This window comes from Anomaloglossus baeobatrachus, chromosome 12 (genome assembly GCF_048569485.1).
Source record: "Anomaloglossus baeobatrachus isolate aAnoBae1 chromosome 12, aAnoBae1.hap1, whole genome shotgun sequence".
Classification (NCBI taxonomy): Eukaryota; Metazoa; Chordata; class Amphibia; order Anura; family Aromobatidae; genus Anomaloglossus; species Anomaloglossus baeobatrachus.
The window spans coordinates 65,093,608-65,107,595 of record NC_134364.1 but is presented as its reverse complement, the minus strand read 5'-3'; the positions used below and the strand labels follow the sequence as shown (position 1 = coordinate 65,107,595).

General features: G+C 44.5%; 1 protein-coding gene across 2 annotated transcripts in view; it reads left to right on the top strand.

The window, feature by feature from the left end:
- The window catches only part of MDGA2 (MAM domain containing glycosylphosphatidylinositol anchor 2), a 798,087-nt gene that overhangs the window by 698,748 nt on the left and 85,351 nt on the right, over positions 1-13,988 (top strand). For both annotated transcript variants that reach the window (XM_075331178.1, XM_075331177.1), the window contains exon 10: positions 8,723-8,871. In XM_075331178.1, the coding sequence (XP_075187293.1) occupies positions 8,723-8,871 (149 nt within the window). The remainder of the gene's footprint in view (positions 1-8,722; positions 8,872-13,988) is intronic.

The following is a 13,988-nucleotide window of genomic DNA, read 5'->3' as shown; positions in this document are numbered from 1 at the left end:
TTCTGCCAGGTGAGGGGATCTCCAGAGTCCCTCACCACCCAAAGATTCCTTAAATAGTCCAGGCTGCCTGCAATAGGACCAAAACTGAAACGGAGGGGCTCCCCCAGAAGCTCTAAGCCACGGGAGCCCAATACCAACGAGTGTGCATGGAGTGTGCAAGTCCACCAGCTAACCCAGGTCACAGCTGGCACAGAGAACAAGGGGAGCGGGAACACCTGAAACCGGCACCAGCCAGCGGGTCTAGGTACAAAGCCTAAAGTAAAAGACAAATTGGAAACTGAAATACCGGTGTGGACTGGTTTATTTTGCCTTCGCACACGTACACTGACTGTCCCCTACCATTGCCCCCTCATCATCCACTTGGGACCTGGCTCTGCTTGCGGAGGACCCAAAACACCAAAGCTGCACCACTCCACCAGCCCCAGCAGGACTTTGCAGCAGCGACCCCAATAACCTGGCCGCACACCGCAAGTGGCGTAGTCGAGAACTCCTTTATTTTAATTTTATTTTTCACCCCTTTTTTATCGGACTGACCCCTAGGGTCACAGAGGCCCGCGACCACGACTGTTTCCCCCTGCGCACCGCACGCCTGGGACCGAGTACCCCAGTGCCCCTGGGGTGTCACATTAGTAAAACCTCAGTGCTGACCAGGGTTCCTATAATATTTCCATCTTTTAGTCCCACTTCTAATACGTGATGCCAGTATGATTCTAGGATGGGGAATATGCATGTATTACTAGAATGGATACGGATTTTTTTTTCCGGTGACTGTGTGCTCTGCTGGTCTCCATAGGCTGACGAAGGAAAAGAAGGAGCGCGGAGAATGTGCAGCTCTGCCCGAAGCATCACCACTTCCCAGCTGATCAAACTGAGCGTGTTAGTCTCCTTGTCAGGAATCACACCAGCACTGTAGAGCTGCAGGCATTTCTAATATGCTAAACAAGGACATGTTTTCTGAAGAAAGTCATTTTTTCCCTCTTTGATCTTGAGTTTAATTCAGACTTTCAGAGTAACTGAAGGTTAAGCAAATCTAAAAATACATCCTCATTATGCTAAGGTGGATCAGGGGCTGCGGTGGGTTGTTGGACTTTTTGTACATTTATGACTTACAAGCTCACAACACTTTGTCACTGGCAAAAAGCCATAAAGGACCAACCCCGTATTCAGAAATGATCCACCGGCTGGAGTGTTCGTATAGACAGTACCAGGGGTTATTATAGGACTGCATCACTCTGATGTGCTGGAATGAAATGCGTGCCGTCTACCATTACTAACATGTTACAGAACAGCTGATGGTAAAGATCTCAGTGATACCAGTGCATCCTGTAATAGGAGCCACCGGTATAACAAGTCCGTTCATGACATTTCTTCCCTCCTGAATCTTCTCCATCCCCGGTGAGTGGTATTACTGAGAAATGGAAGGAGACACAGAAACTCAGCCACGAAGAAGAGACCCCATAATGTTACAGAGCGGGGGCCCATTGCCGAGGAGCAGAAGACAGAAAAGCCACCAACTCTCTGCTGACTCCATAACTGTAGAGTAGTGATGAGTGAGCGTGCTTGGTGCTACTCAATACTCGATCAAGCATCAGGGTGCTCGAGTCCCTGCCCCGCATGTTTCGTGGCTGTTAGACAGCCAATCAACATGGAGGGATTGCCTGCCATACACGGTAATGCCATAGCCATGTTGGCTATTGGTATTACTTTAATTAGCTTGCCACATCATGGCATCAGGTTTTATATGAGACCCGGGGGCGCGATGCTCGGTACACTGTTGTCATAATGTAAATGCACTTGTTGCCCAGGTCTGAGAATACACCCGGAGAGTAGCATAACACAAAGGGAACATAAGGCTAACAATACCATGGAGGACCCTGGCACTAGGGAGAGTGGAGCAGGGTCACCTCATGACACTCACCTGAGGATGATCACTGCACTCCCTAACGTCCCTAGATGGGTCCTTCCCCTGTAAGCCAATCATGTGCCTAGTAGAGTTGAGCAAACCCATGGAAGTTCGGTTCGGTGGCTGCAACTGACCCGAACCACCACTGGATGAGAATTGGCCCAAACCTCAATGGAAGTCACTTCAGTTCAAGTTTCTGCCCACATACAGCCAGCCATAAACAGAATACTTTTAGGGGAGGGTGGGTGGGGTCTTTCCATTTGTTTTTGGGGGATACACACTACATCCTATCATGCTGTTGTTACCCCCAGTGTGAGCTGTTCAGACACTCAACCAGCTTGCACCGGGCTGAGCACCAAGCTACCTGATGCTCGCGTGATGTAAAGCATTCAAATTCTGGGGGGTTTTTGTTTTTTTTTAAGTCAATGTTTGGCCTGAAAACTGAACACCGAACATTGGGTTCGCTCATGTCTAGGGCCTAGGCCCTCGATGGCCCCGAGCTCACCCTGACTAGTGAAGGTTGGCAAGACGCTAAGGCCCCGTCACACTAAGCAACATCGCTAGCAACATCGCTGCTAACGAACAACTTTTGTGACGTTGCTAGCGATGTTGCTGTGTGTGACATCCAGCAACAACCCGGCCCCTGCTGTGAGGTCGTTGGTTGTTGCTGAATGTCCTGGGCCATTTTTTAGTTGTTGCTGTCCTGCTGTGAAGCACAGATCGCTGTGTGTGACAGCGAGACAGCAACAACTAAATGTGCAGGCAGCAGGAGCCGGCTTCTGCGGAGGCTGGTAACCACCGTAAACATTGGGTAACCAAGAAGCCCTGTCCTTGGTTACCCGATATTTACCTTTGTTACCAGCCTCCGCCGCTCTCACTGTCAGTGCCGGCTCCTGCTCTGTGCACATGTAGCTGCAGCACACATCGGGTTAATTAACCCGATGTGTGCTGTAGCTAGGAGAGCAGGGAGCCAGCGCTAAGCATTGTGCGCTGCTCCCTGCTCTGTGCACATTTAGCTGCAGCACACATCGGGTAATTAACCCGATGTGTGCTGTAACTAGGAGAGCAAGGAGCCAGCGCTAAGCGGTGTGCGCTGCTCCCTGCTCTGTGCACGTGTAGCTCCGTGCGCTGGTAACCAAGGTAAATATCGGGTTGGTTACCCGATATTTACCTTAGTTACCAAGCGCAGCATCTTCCACGCGGCGCTGGGGGCTGGTCACTGGTTGCTGGTGAGCTCACCAGCAACTCGTGTAGCCACGCTCCAGCGATCCCTGCCAGGTCAGGTTGCTGGTGGGATCGCTGGAGCGTCGCAGTGTGACATCTCACCAGCAACCTCCTAGCAACTTACCAGCGATCCCTATCGTTGTTGGGATCGCTGGTAAGTTGCTTAGTGTGACTGGACCTCTAGTCTCACCACTGTAATAAGACAACTCAAGATAGGAAAGACAAATAGGTGGGAAAGACACAACAAATAACACTCCACAGCTTCTCCAGCAGGAACATCTCAGCTTTCTCCAGAGACTAGCTCCCTCCAAGTGGATTCTTATAGCAGAAGGGAGTCCTAAAAGAAAAAAGTCCAGCTCACCAATCTCTAGGAAGCAGCTTTTCACCAGCGGTGCAGGGACACAGAAATGTCGGCAGCATGTTCACATGGTGAGTCAAAAGAAGTATACAGCATCATCGTCCGTGGAGTATAATAAAAAATCCAAATGTATTTTAGTTCATTAAAAATCTATTAAAAAAACACGCAGAGAAGCATATCTAAAAATATACACTCGCATCTGCCCCAGAAGGGGCACATTAGATGCACCAATTTTGGTGCTTTGCCCGGATCTTCCTGATTGCCCTGGTACAGTGGCAATTGGGGTAATACATTTGGTGGGTTGATGTCAGCTGTGTAGTGTCAGCTGGCATCAAGCCCTTTTGTTAGAAATGGAGAGGCATCTATCAGAAACCCTCATTACTAACCCAGTAATTATAAAGAATGAGGCACCATAGATCACTCCCAGTCAGCTCAGGCGTGGTGACATCATCATCAGTGACAGCTCACTTCTCCCCCCTTCCTTCACAGTTAGTTATACTTGTCAGCAAGCATGCCCACAACATTCCACCATATAAGTCATCTCATTATTATCACATACAGGATAGTATTTTAAAAAACAACTGGGTCTATCAGTCATAATAGGGGATGGTCACAGCTCACTTCTTCCCCCTTCCTTCACAGTTAGTTATACTTGTCAGCGAGCATGCCCACAACATTGCAACATATAAGTCATCTCATTATTATCACATACAGGATAGTATTTTAAAAAACAACTGGGTCTATCAGTCATAATAGGGGATGGTCACAGCTCACTTCTTCCCCCTTCCTTCACAGTTAGTTATACTTGTCAGCGAGCATGCCCACAACATTCTACCATATAAGTAATCTCATTATTATCACATATAGGATAGTATTTTAAAAATACACTGGGTCTACCAGTCATAATAGGGGATGGTCACAGCTCACCTCTTCCCTCTTCCTTCACAGTTAGTTTCTTGTAGCAATCATTTTCTGAAAAGTGTTTTAGCTTAATATCAAATCTCTGAAAAATTGTTCACAAAAAATAAAGGTATGTTATATAGAACAGGGCTTTTCGGAGTGACACTATGCACCCCATAATCAGAGTGATACTTGTTTTGCCATATGGCACATTACTGAGGGCTCTTGGGTTTGACCTGATGAAGTTTTACCTGGAAGACCCCGCTGCAGAGCATTTCCCCTTTTAATGGATTCAGCTTTTAGCTCGTCATCGTAAATGTCCTTGCACGCTCTGACTCTAAAGTCATATTCCCAGTAATTTCATGTTAAAAGAGCTTTTACCTTAATAGTGCATCACATTCTCGTCAATTTGGTAGTAACTACCAAAGTAACTCTGTACTAATTCAGTCGATGGACGGGGCCTAAAAGAGGCCAAATCATCTCCATTATTGTGTCCAGGGTTCGCATTAAATCAATATAAACTCAATGACCAGCAAATAAATAGGAACCAAAGGGCGGCACATAAATGCTAAATCAAAAAGTTGTATAAACAAGTAGTACATGCAAGAAGAAATAAACTTCTTCACTTTCCAGAAGTCTATAGTGATCCTTTCTATCGCTATACACAACCTTTATTACCCCAAAAAATCAAACTGTTGCACTACCAAGAATAATAGATAAACAAGTGGGGGAGGAGGGGGAGGAAGCTGCAGTGCATGTTCTTTTCCCTGTAGATTAGGCCACAATGCAGATGTCCACTAAAAAGCTAATCAAAATGTGAGAGGTTATTGTGCGCTTCCGCTATAAGGGCTGAAATGGTTCTTAGTGTATATAAGTGTAGAATATTGGGATATTCCTATACTTGGCATGATTTAAAAAAATTAAAGGGGGTGTCGAGGACTAAGATATTGATGACCCATCCTGAAAAATAGGTAATCAATATCGGATTAGTAGGGTCCATCAACTGGCACTGCCACTGAGTAGATAGTACAAGGTTCTGCAGTCACTGGAAATTGACTTTTTGGGGAATTGGAATATCCATACAGTATGTGGTGGCGTTATCAGGCACTTAATACTTATTGAAGTGAATGTAGCCTGAGCTGCAGTACCTTAGATGGCCACTAGACAGTGTACAGCGCTGTGGTGTTCTAGCGCTATACATCTTCTGATGGCCGCAGGACCTACTAACAGCTGATTGGTGGGTAAGCTCCATCCTAATCAAAGATCATCATCATCTTAGTCCTGGACAACCCCTTTAAATGTGTCTTCTTGGTAGAACTTCATTGGCCATAGGGACAACTTTAAGACCCCAAAGAAAAATCTGTCACAAAAAGTTCATACTTGTCAACAGTCCGGATTTTGTCATGCCAGTCTAACAGTCCTGGTCGTAAAAGGGGCACAATATTAAAGATGAGCTAAAAAAAAATTGAAGACGTGTCGAAGTTTTAGGAATTTATTGAACCCGGCTAATTAAAACAATTTGCAATTCACTTAGCACAAAGTGTCTAATGTATGCTGCCATTTTACACATTGTAGATGATTGCATCAACCAGAAAAGGCTCAAATGGCTCCAGGCTGGTCAGACTTCCCTATGATGGCTTGCAGCTATCATATCACATGGTATAGCACAGCCAATCATGAGAGGATATAATAGCCTGTTTAAAAGTCAAGGCAGGGAATGCAGCAGCCGTTTTGGGCAGAATCTAGATAGTGAGAGGACATCAGAGCTCAGCAATTGCAATAAAGAGAAGAAAAGAAACTCTACAGACAGGCGTGGCAATATAACAGTGAAGAAGATTAGTAGTAGTATGTAATCAAGCTTTTTAGACTTTTCAAATTAATTCACCACAAATTGAATTGCTGCAAAAATTTTGTCGAAGCTAAGTTTGAAAAGATGAGCTGATGTTTATATGATGTAGTTAAGCAGTGTTCAAAAATATTTCCCTTAGAAGTGTTTCTTTGTATTTTGGAGTATTTGTTTGGATATCCTATAGATATAATAACCTGTTTAAAAGTGAAGACAGGGAACGCAGCAGCCGTTTTGTGGAGATTCTGGATAGCGAAAGGACATCAGAGATCAGCAATAGCGATAAAGAGAAAAACCATAAAACACTGAAGAAACTCTACAGACAGGTGTGACAGCACAGCAGGGAAGAAGATTAGTATTTAATTAAACTTTGTAATTAAACTTTTCAAATTGATTCACCGCAAATCGAATTGTTGCAATAATTGTGTTGAAGTTGAATTTCAAAACACTTGCTCATCTTTATATGATACTAGCTGTAATACCCGGCGTTGCCCGAGATAGTAACTGTCTCTCTGTCTCTCTCCCAGTCTCTGTCTGTGTGTCGCTGTCTGTCTGTCTCTCTGTCTGTGTCTTTCTTGTCTGTCTGTGTATATGTCTCTGTCTGTCTGTTTCTATCTCTCTGTCAGTATTTGTATCAGTCTGTCTCCATCTCTGTGTCTGTCTGTCTCTCTCTATCTCTGTGTCTGTCTCTATATGTGTGTCTGTCTGTCTCTCTCTTTCCCCATCTGTCTTTGTCTGTCTCTTTCCCTGTCTGTCTCCTTCCCCATCTGTCCCTTTCCAGGGCTGTCTTTTTCCCCGTCTGTCTCTTGGCCCGTCTATTTCTTTGCCTGTCTGTCTCTTTGCCCATCTGTCTCTTTCCAGGGCTGTCTCTTTCCAGGGCTGTCTCTTTCCAGGGCTGTCTCTTTGCCCGTATGTCTCTTTCCCCGGCTGTCTCTTTGCCCGTCTGTTTATTTCCAGGGCTGTCTCTTTCCCTGTCTGTCTCTTTCCAGGTCTGTCTCTTTCCAGGTCTGTCTCTTCGAGGGCAATCTCTTTCCAGGTCTGTCTCTTTGCCCGTCTGTCTCTTTGCCCGTCTGTCTCTTTGCCCGTCTGTCTTTTTGCCCGTCTGTCTCTTTGCCCGTCTGTCTCTTTCCAGGTCTGTCTCTTTGCCCGTCTGTAACTTTAAACTTTACCTGTCTGTCTCTTATCCCATCTGTCTCTGTCTGTGTCTCTGTCTCACTGTCTGTCTCTTTCTGTCTCTCTCTATCCGTCTCCCCACTGACATCTTATTACCTCACACAAAAGCTTCTTATACTAACAGTTTATTTTGTTCCTATAGCAACCACTGACAGTTGCTATTAATAGCTTGTAGCTCCCACCTCCATTCAGTTTAATAGAGGCAGTATTTTGGAGAGTAACTGTAAAGCACGGGGTTAAATTTTCCCATCAAAACATAGTCTATGACGTTCCCTGAGTCACATGAGGCGTCTGTGCAAAATTTCGTGATTGCAAATGTCACGGTGCAAATTCTTTTAGCGGACACACACACACACACACACACACACATACACTCAGCTTTATATATTAGATAAGCCAAGTTCAAAAATAATTCATTTAGCAGTGTCTCTTGGTATTTTGGATCATTTTTGGAAATCCTATAGATATAGTCAGTTTAAAAGCCAAGGCAGGGAACGCAGCAGATGTTTTGTAGAGATTCTGGATAGTGAGAGGACATCAGAGCTCAGCAATAGCAATAAAAAGAAAAAGCAATGAAACATTGATGAATCTCTACAGACAGGCGTGACAACACAGCAGTGAAGATTAGTATATAATTAAGCTCCATCTACGCACACGCTGACTCCGGGCGCCATTATTTGAAGCTGCATTGCCGACAGAACATCTCACCCACTGCACCGCCCTGCTCCACACAGCCCAAACCGCAGCCAGCACAGCCCCCACCACAGCCAGCACAGCATCTGGCAGCCAGCTTAACCCCCGCCGCAGCCAGCACAACCCCCGCCGCAGCCAGCACAGCCACACCGCAGCCAGCACAGCTCCCACTACAGCCAGCACAGCTTCCGGCAGCCAGCACAGCCCCATCGCAGCTAGCACAGCCCCATCGCAGCTAGCACAGCCCCCACCGCAGCCAGCACAGCCTCCACCGCAGCCAGCACAGCCTCCAACACAGCCAGCACAGCCCCACCACAGCCAGCACAGCCCCACCACAGCCAGCACAGCCCCACCACAGCCAGCACAGCCTCCAACGCAGCCAGCATAGCTCCCACCGCAGCCAGCACAGCCTCCACCACAGCGAGCACAGCACCCATTCTCCACCTCCCGGTAAGCAACATTTGCATTATAAGACGCACCCCTCATTTTCCTCCCACATTTTGGGGAGGAAACGTACGTCTTATAATTCGAAAAATCTGATACATATTTTTGAGTAATATATTTGTATGCATGTGTGTACACATATAACATTGTCCTATTGTATGTCTTTTTTTTTTTTTTTCAGGGAAAGCCTACCCCCCCGAATTTTACTATGATACCTACAACCCTCTATGGCAGAGCAAAGCCAGTGTCTACGCCTACAGCTTACAGTGGACTCAGATGAACCCGGACGCAGTGGACCGAATCCTGGCGTACCGCTTGGGACTTAAGCAGGTGATCCCATACGCTAAACAATACAATAACAGTTTAATGAGCGCATTATTTGGAAGGCATGTACTAAAGAATCGAGAAACATTCCGGAAAGGGTAATCATTCCTTCTTACTCGCTAGGAATTGATTTCTTAGTTACGGATGTGCTGCGCAGAGCAGGAGATACAACAGGCAGGTTTACAATTTAAAGACCTAAAAAATTTAATTACATCTTAAGATTAACTTCCATCGGAAGGAACTTGCATCGTTGGAATGAAAGCAATAGATGTAAAATACAAGACGGGCGCGTTCAGATACAGATCATTTGTTTTATGCATGAAGAATCGGCCTCTGTTTTCGCACCATGCAGAACAGCAGGCAGGACGGCGTCTCGTCTGGAGCCCGCAATCATCGTCCTGACATCCACTTGATTGCTGTATGCCGAAAATAAAATAAGATAAGGACAGGAAGAGACTTGCTCCAATAATAAAAGATCTTTGCTACCTGCAAAAGTATCTTTCTTTTAACCCCCTCTCGATTCTGCATCGATTTTTTTATTTTACCACTTTTTAGGTTTTAATGGCGCCAGATAATAAATTACAGACTCTGCCACTCAACAAAATGCTTTCTTCTGCGTTGCACAGGCAGGCTCGGGCGTCAACCAGCTGTGTGCTCATTGGTGATTGGGTTATCAGGAGTTAATTTCTGTTAGCCTGATGGTTACCCTTTGGATCACATGTTGCAGGAGACCTATCACAGATACTCCGCGCCTTGTTAAGATAGAGGAATCTGTCTTCCCATGCCGACTATAGCTTTTGTTATTCTGGTCAGTGTGCTGTTGTGTTCCAGTTGATGGTGATTTACTGTGTGTTACTTGGTGTGCTGTGGAAATCCTCTTGTCGTCTGATTACTTCCTCCCTGCTCTTTATTTCCTCATGATCATGTATTGTCTTATATCTCCGTGTGTGCTAGCTCTTTCATCGAAATTTTGGTTTACCCTTTTGTCCATATCTGTGGGTTTAACCACTCCTGTCCCAGTCCTCCCCTGGGGTGGGGGAGAGGGGGTATTTCACCGTGTGCAGAATTATTAGGAAAGTTGTATTTTAGAGGATTTTTTTTATTATTGATCAACAACTATGTTCTCAATCAACCCAAAAGACTCAAAAATATCAAAGCTTAATATTTTTGGAAGTTGGGGTGTTTTTTTTTTTTAGATTTGGCTATCTTAGGAGGATATCTGTTTGTGCAGGTAACTATTACTGTGCATAATTATTAGGCAACTTAATAAAAACCATGTATATTCATCTCACTTGTTTATTTTCACCAGGTAAACCAATATAACTGCACAAAATTTAGAAATAAACATTTCTGACATGCAAAAACAAAACCCAAAAAATTAGTGACCAATATAGCCCCCTTTCTTTATGATGACACTCAGCAGCCGACCATCCATAGATTCTGTCATTGCTTGATCTGTTTACGATCAACATTGCGTGCAGCAGCCACCACAGCCTCCAGACACTGTTCCCAGAGGTGTACTGTTTTCCCTCCCTGTAGATCTCACATTTTATGAGGGGCCACAGGTTCTCTATGGGGTTCAGATCAGGTGAACAAGGGGGCCATGTCATTATTTTTTCATCTTTTAGACCTTTACTGGCCAGCCACGCTGTGTAATAGTTGGATGCATGTGATGGAGCATTGTCCTGCATGAAAATCATGTTTTTCTTGAACGATACTGACTTCTTCCTGTACCACTGCTTGAAGAAGTTGTCTTCCAGAAACTGGCAGTAGGTCTGGGAGTTGAGCTTCACTGTATCCTCAACCCGAAAAGGTCCCATAAGTTCATCTTTGATGATACCAGCCCATACCAGTACCCCACCTCCACCTTGCTGGCGTCTGAGTCGGAGTGGAGCTCTCTGTCCTTTACTGATCCAGCCTCTGGCCCATCCATCTGGCCCATCAAGAGTCACTCTCATTTCATCAGTCCATAAAACCCTTGAAAAATCAGTCTTAAGATATTTCTTGGCCCAGTCTTGACGATTTATCTTATGTTTCTTGGTCAGTGGTTGTTTTTCAGCCTTCCTTACCTTGGCCATGTCCCTGAGTATGGCACACCTTGTGCTTTTTGATACTCCAGTAACGTTGCAGCTCTGAAATATGGCCAAACTGGTGGCAAATGGCATCTTCACGCTTGATTTTCCTCAATTCATGGGCAGTTATTTTGCGCCTTTTTTGCCCAACACGCTTCTTGCAACCCTGTTGGCTATTTGCCATGAAACGCTTGATTGTTCGGTGATCACGCTTCAAAAGTTTGGCAATTTCAAGACTGCTGCATCCCTCTGCAAGACATCTCACAATTTTGGACTTTTCAGAGCCCGTCAAATCTCTCTTCTGACCAATTTTGCCAAAGGAAAGGAAGTTGCCTAATAATTAAGCACCCCTTATATAGGGTGTTGATGTCATTACACCGGACCCCTCCTCATTACAGAGATGCACATCACCTAATTTACTTCATAATTGGTAGTTGGCTCTCAAGTCTATACAGCTTGGAGTAGGACGACATATATAACAAGTATCATGTGATCAAAATACTCATTTGCCTAATAATTCTGCACACAGTGTAGATCCGGGTTTGTCCAGGAGCAAGGCTAGGAAGGTGGCCCAGACATCATCACCATTAGACGTATCTCTGGGATTAGAGACAGTTAGGCTTCCCCCCTATCCTTAGGACTAGTGTAGGAGCCCCGGTCCCCTGTTATCCCCTTATACCCCATGACAACATGAATGCTTTAATAAAAAAAAATAAATAAAGATTTTTATTTTTAGATCTGGAAAGTGGGAAATAAAATTTTATAAATTTTTCAAACTTTTTATATATATATATATATATATATATATATATATATACATATATATATATATATATTTTTTTTTTTTTTAAATCTTAGTGGGAGACTTGAACCAATTATCATGTCTGGATCTCAGTGTGTTGTCATTGCAGTGATTTCTACCTGAATCCTGATCACTTAGGATGGTGCAAAGCACTTAAAGGGCTTGTACCTCTTTGGGAGGGCCATTTTATTTATACATAGGTGCCTGTAATTGGGAGGTAAATATCATTTTTGCATTTGGATATCTTTAAAAAAAACTATCACCCTTCTCCTTCTGTAGCCGCTGTGCTGTGCTGTCTATTCCTGTCTTCAGAATGAGCTAACTAAGAGTCTGTCAGCCTGCTAAGATAGTCTGAAGAGGCATTTGTAACACTTTTATATGTATTTTGCTAAATTTGTAATGAAACACAATAGCAAAAAGGATTTTTAGCCCCAAATACAAGAATTTACTTAAAAGGATCTGTCAGCAAATTCTTGGAATTTAATGTGAGAACAGCATGATGTAGGGACAGAAAGCCTGATTCCAACAATGTATCACACGATGGCCTTTGTGTAGTATCAATATAATCAGTGTTTTAACACCAGGAGATTATCACTACTGGACTAGTTATCTCATGCTATGTAGTCCTCCTGCTCTGTGTGACTTCTCCCACCACTGATCGGCAGGTTTCTATGTATATTGACAGCGGCTAGTCAGTGATGTGGGCGGGGTTATACAGGGCTCAGCATTCAGAGAACTGCTAGATTTGCAGCAGAGAAAACAGTGATTTTACAAAAATGAGGGCATTCTTAAAAAATATGTCCTTCATTCAGACTGTCCATCCATTAGCCGGAGGAATAGCAGCAGCCACAGAAAACATGGACACCATACACTGCTATATTATATCCTCTAATTCCCCCATAAACACTGGGGGTCACATTAATGAGATATTTTGATTCTTCTGTAACAAAAAGGAACTTGATAAAAACGTGTAACTCTTTTTATAAGTCACAGCTTGTCAGTTTCCCTCCTTTGAAGGCACAAACACTTCGTGGTTGTCATGAACAGTAGATTTTGGGGCAGTGTGATTGATCTGGTGAGGGTCTCCATTCGTGGATCATACGCCTCTGTAACCCCTGATCCTTCTGGATCTTAATCCTGTTTAACCCCTTAAAAAAAATCTGTTATAAAATGCAAATTACCTACTAACAGGCAGATATTAATGCGCCAATGACGACATTGGGATTATAATGCAATTTTGTATTGCAGTTTATGGCACAAATTAATTCAAACATTGCATCATTATTTCAGATGATGACCTTCAGTGACATCTTTCTTTTTTTTGAACTGCCTTCTGTCACAGCCTTCTCTCTATATTTAGAGACTTGTGACAGGATCTGGGCCAGAGTCTCTCTGTACCATCTGAGACTAATCATATTAAATGTATTTTCTTTTCTTTTGGTGCTTCTAGGTTTAATGTCAGTTTTCCTTTCCAGTAGCTTTTGTCTCCAGGCCTCAGGTGTTTGCGGTTGTTGACCACTCCCTTCCCCTATATATTGGTTACATCTCCAGTAGAGGGCGTCAGTTATTCTGATTTATTCTGAAGCTAGGCCTTTAGGTGGAAGGAGCTGCTGAGTCTTTTGTTGCTGGAAGTGGTGTAGACTGCAGTCCTGGTGTCTGACTGCAGCCATGAAGTTTGACCTTATCCTCTGTTGTTTCCCCTGTCTGTCGTACCTTCCCTTCATGTTGTTTTAGCGCAGCAGTGGGACTAGGGATCCTCACCTGCCAGCTCACTAGCCAGGGTTCTTGCAGGGCTTCCTAGGGTTTCAGGTATCCTGTTCATCGACAGGTGTGGGACCTGTATAGGGCTTGCTAGGAGTGCAGGATGCAGCTGCAGGTGAGTGCAGGAGGTGTCCCATCATGACCCTCCCTTGCGCCAGGACCTTCCATTGTTAGAGTGTCCCCAGTGTACCCCTTGTTTGTTATGGTGAACCCCTTGTTTGTTGTGTGTCTCATCGTGCACCAGATCTTTCCCAAGTCCACGTGTGACACCTTCAGCTTAATCTCGAGCCATGGCGACTTGATGGATTGAACACTCTGTAGGAAGATGGATTTTGTGCAGGCTAGTTAGGTTCATTGGAGTCTTCTCCTCCTAGATAGGTCCATTAGAGTCTTCTCCTCCTTGATAGGTCCATTAGGGTCTTCTCCTCCTTGATAGGTCCATTAGAGTCTTCTCCTCCTTGATAGGTCCATTAGGGTCGTCTCCTCCT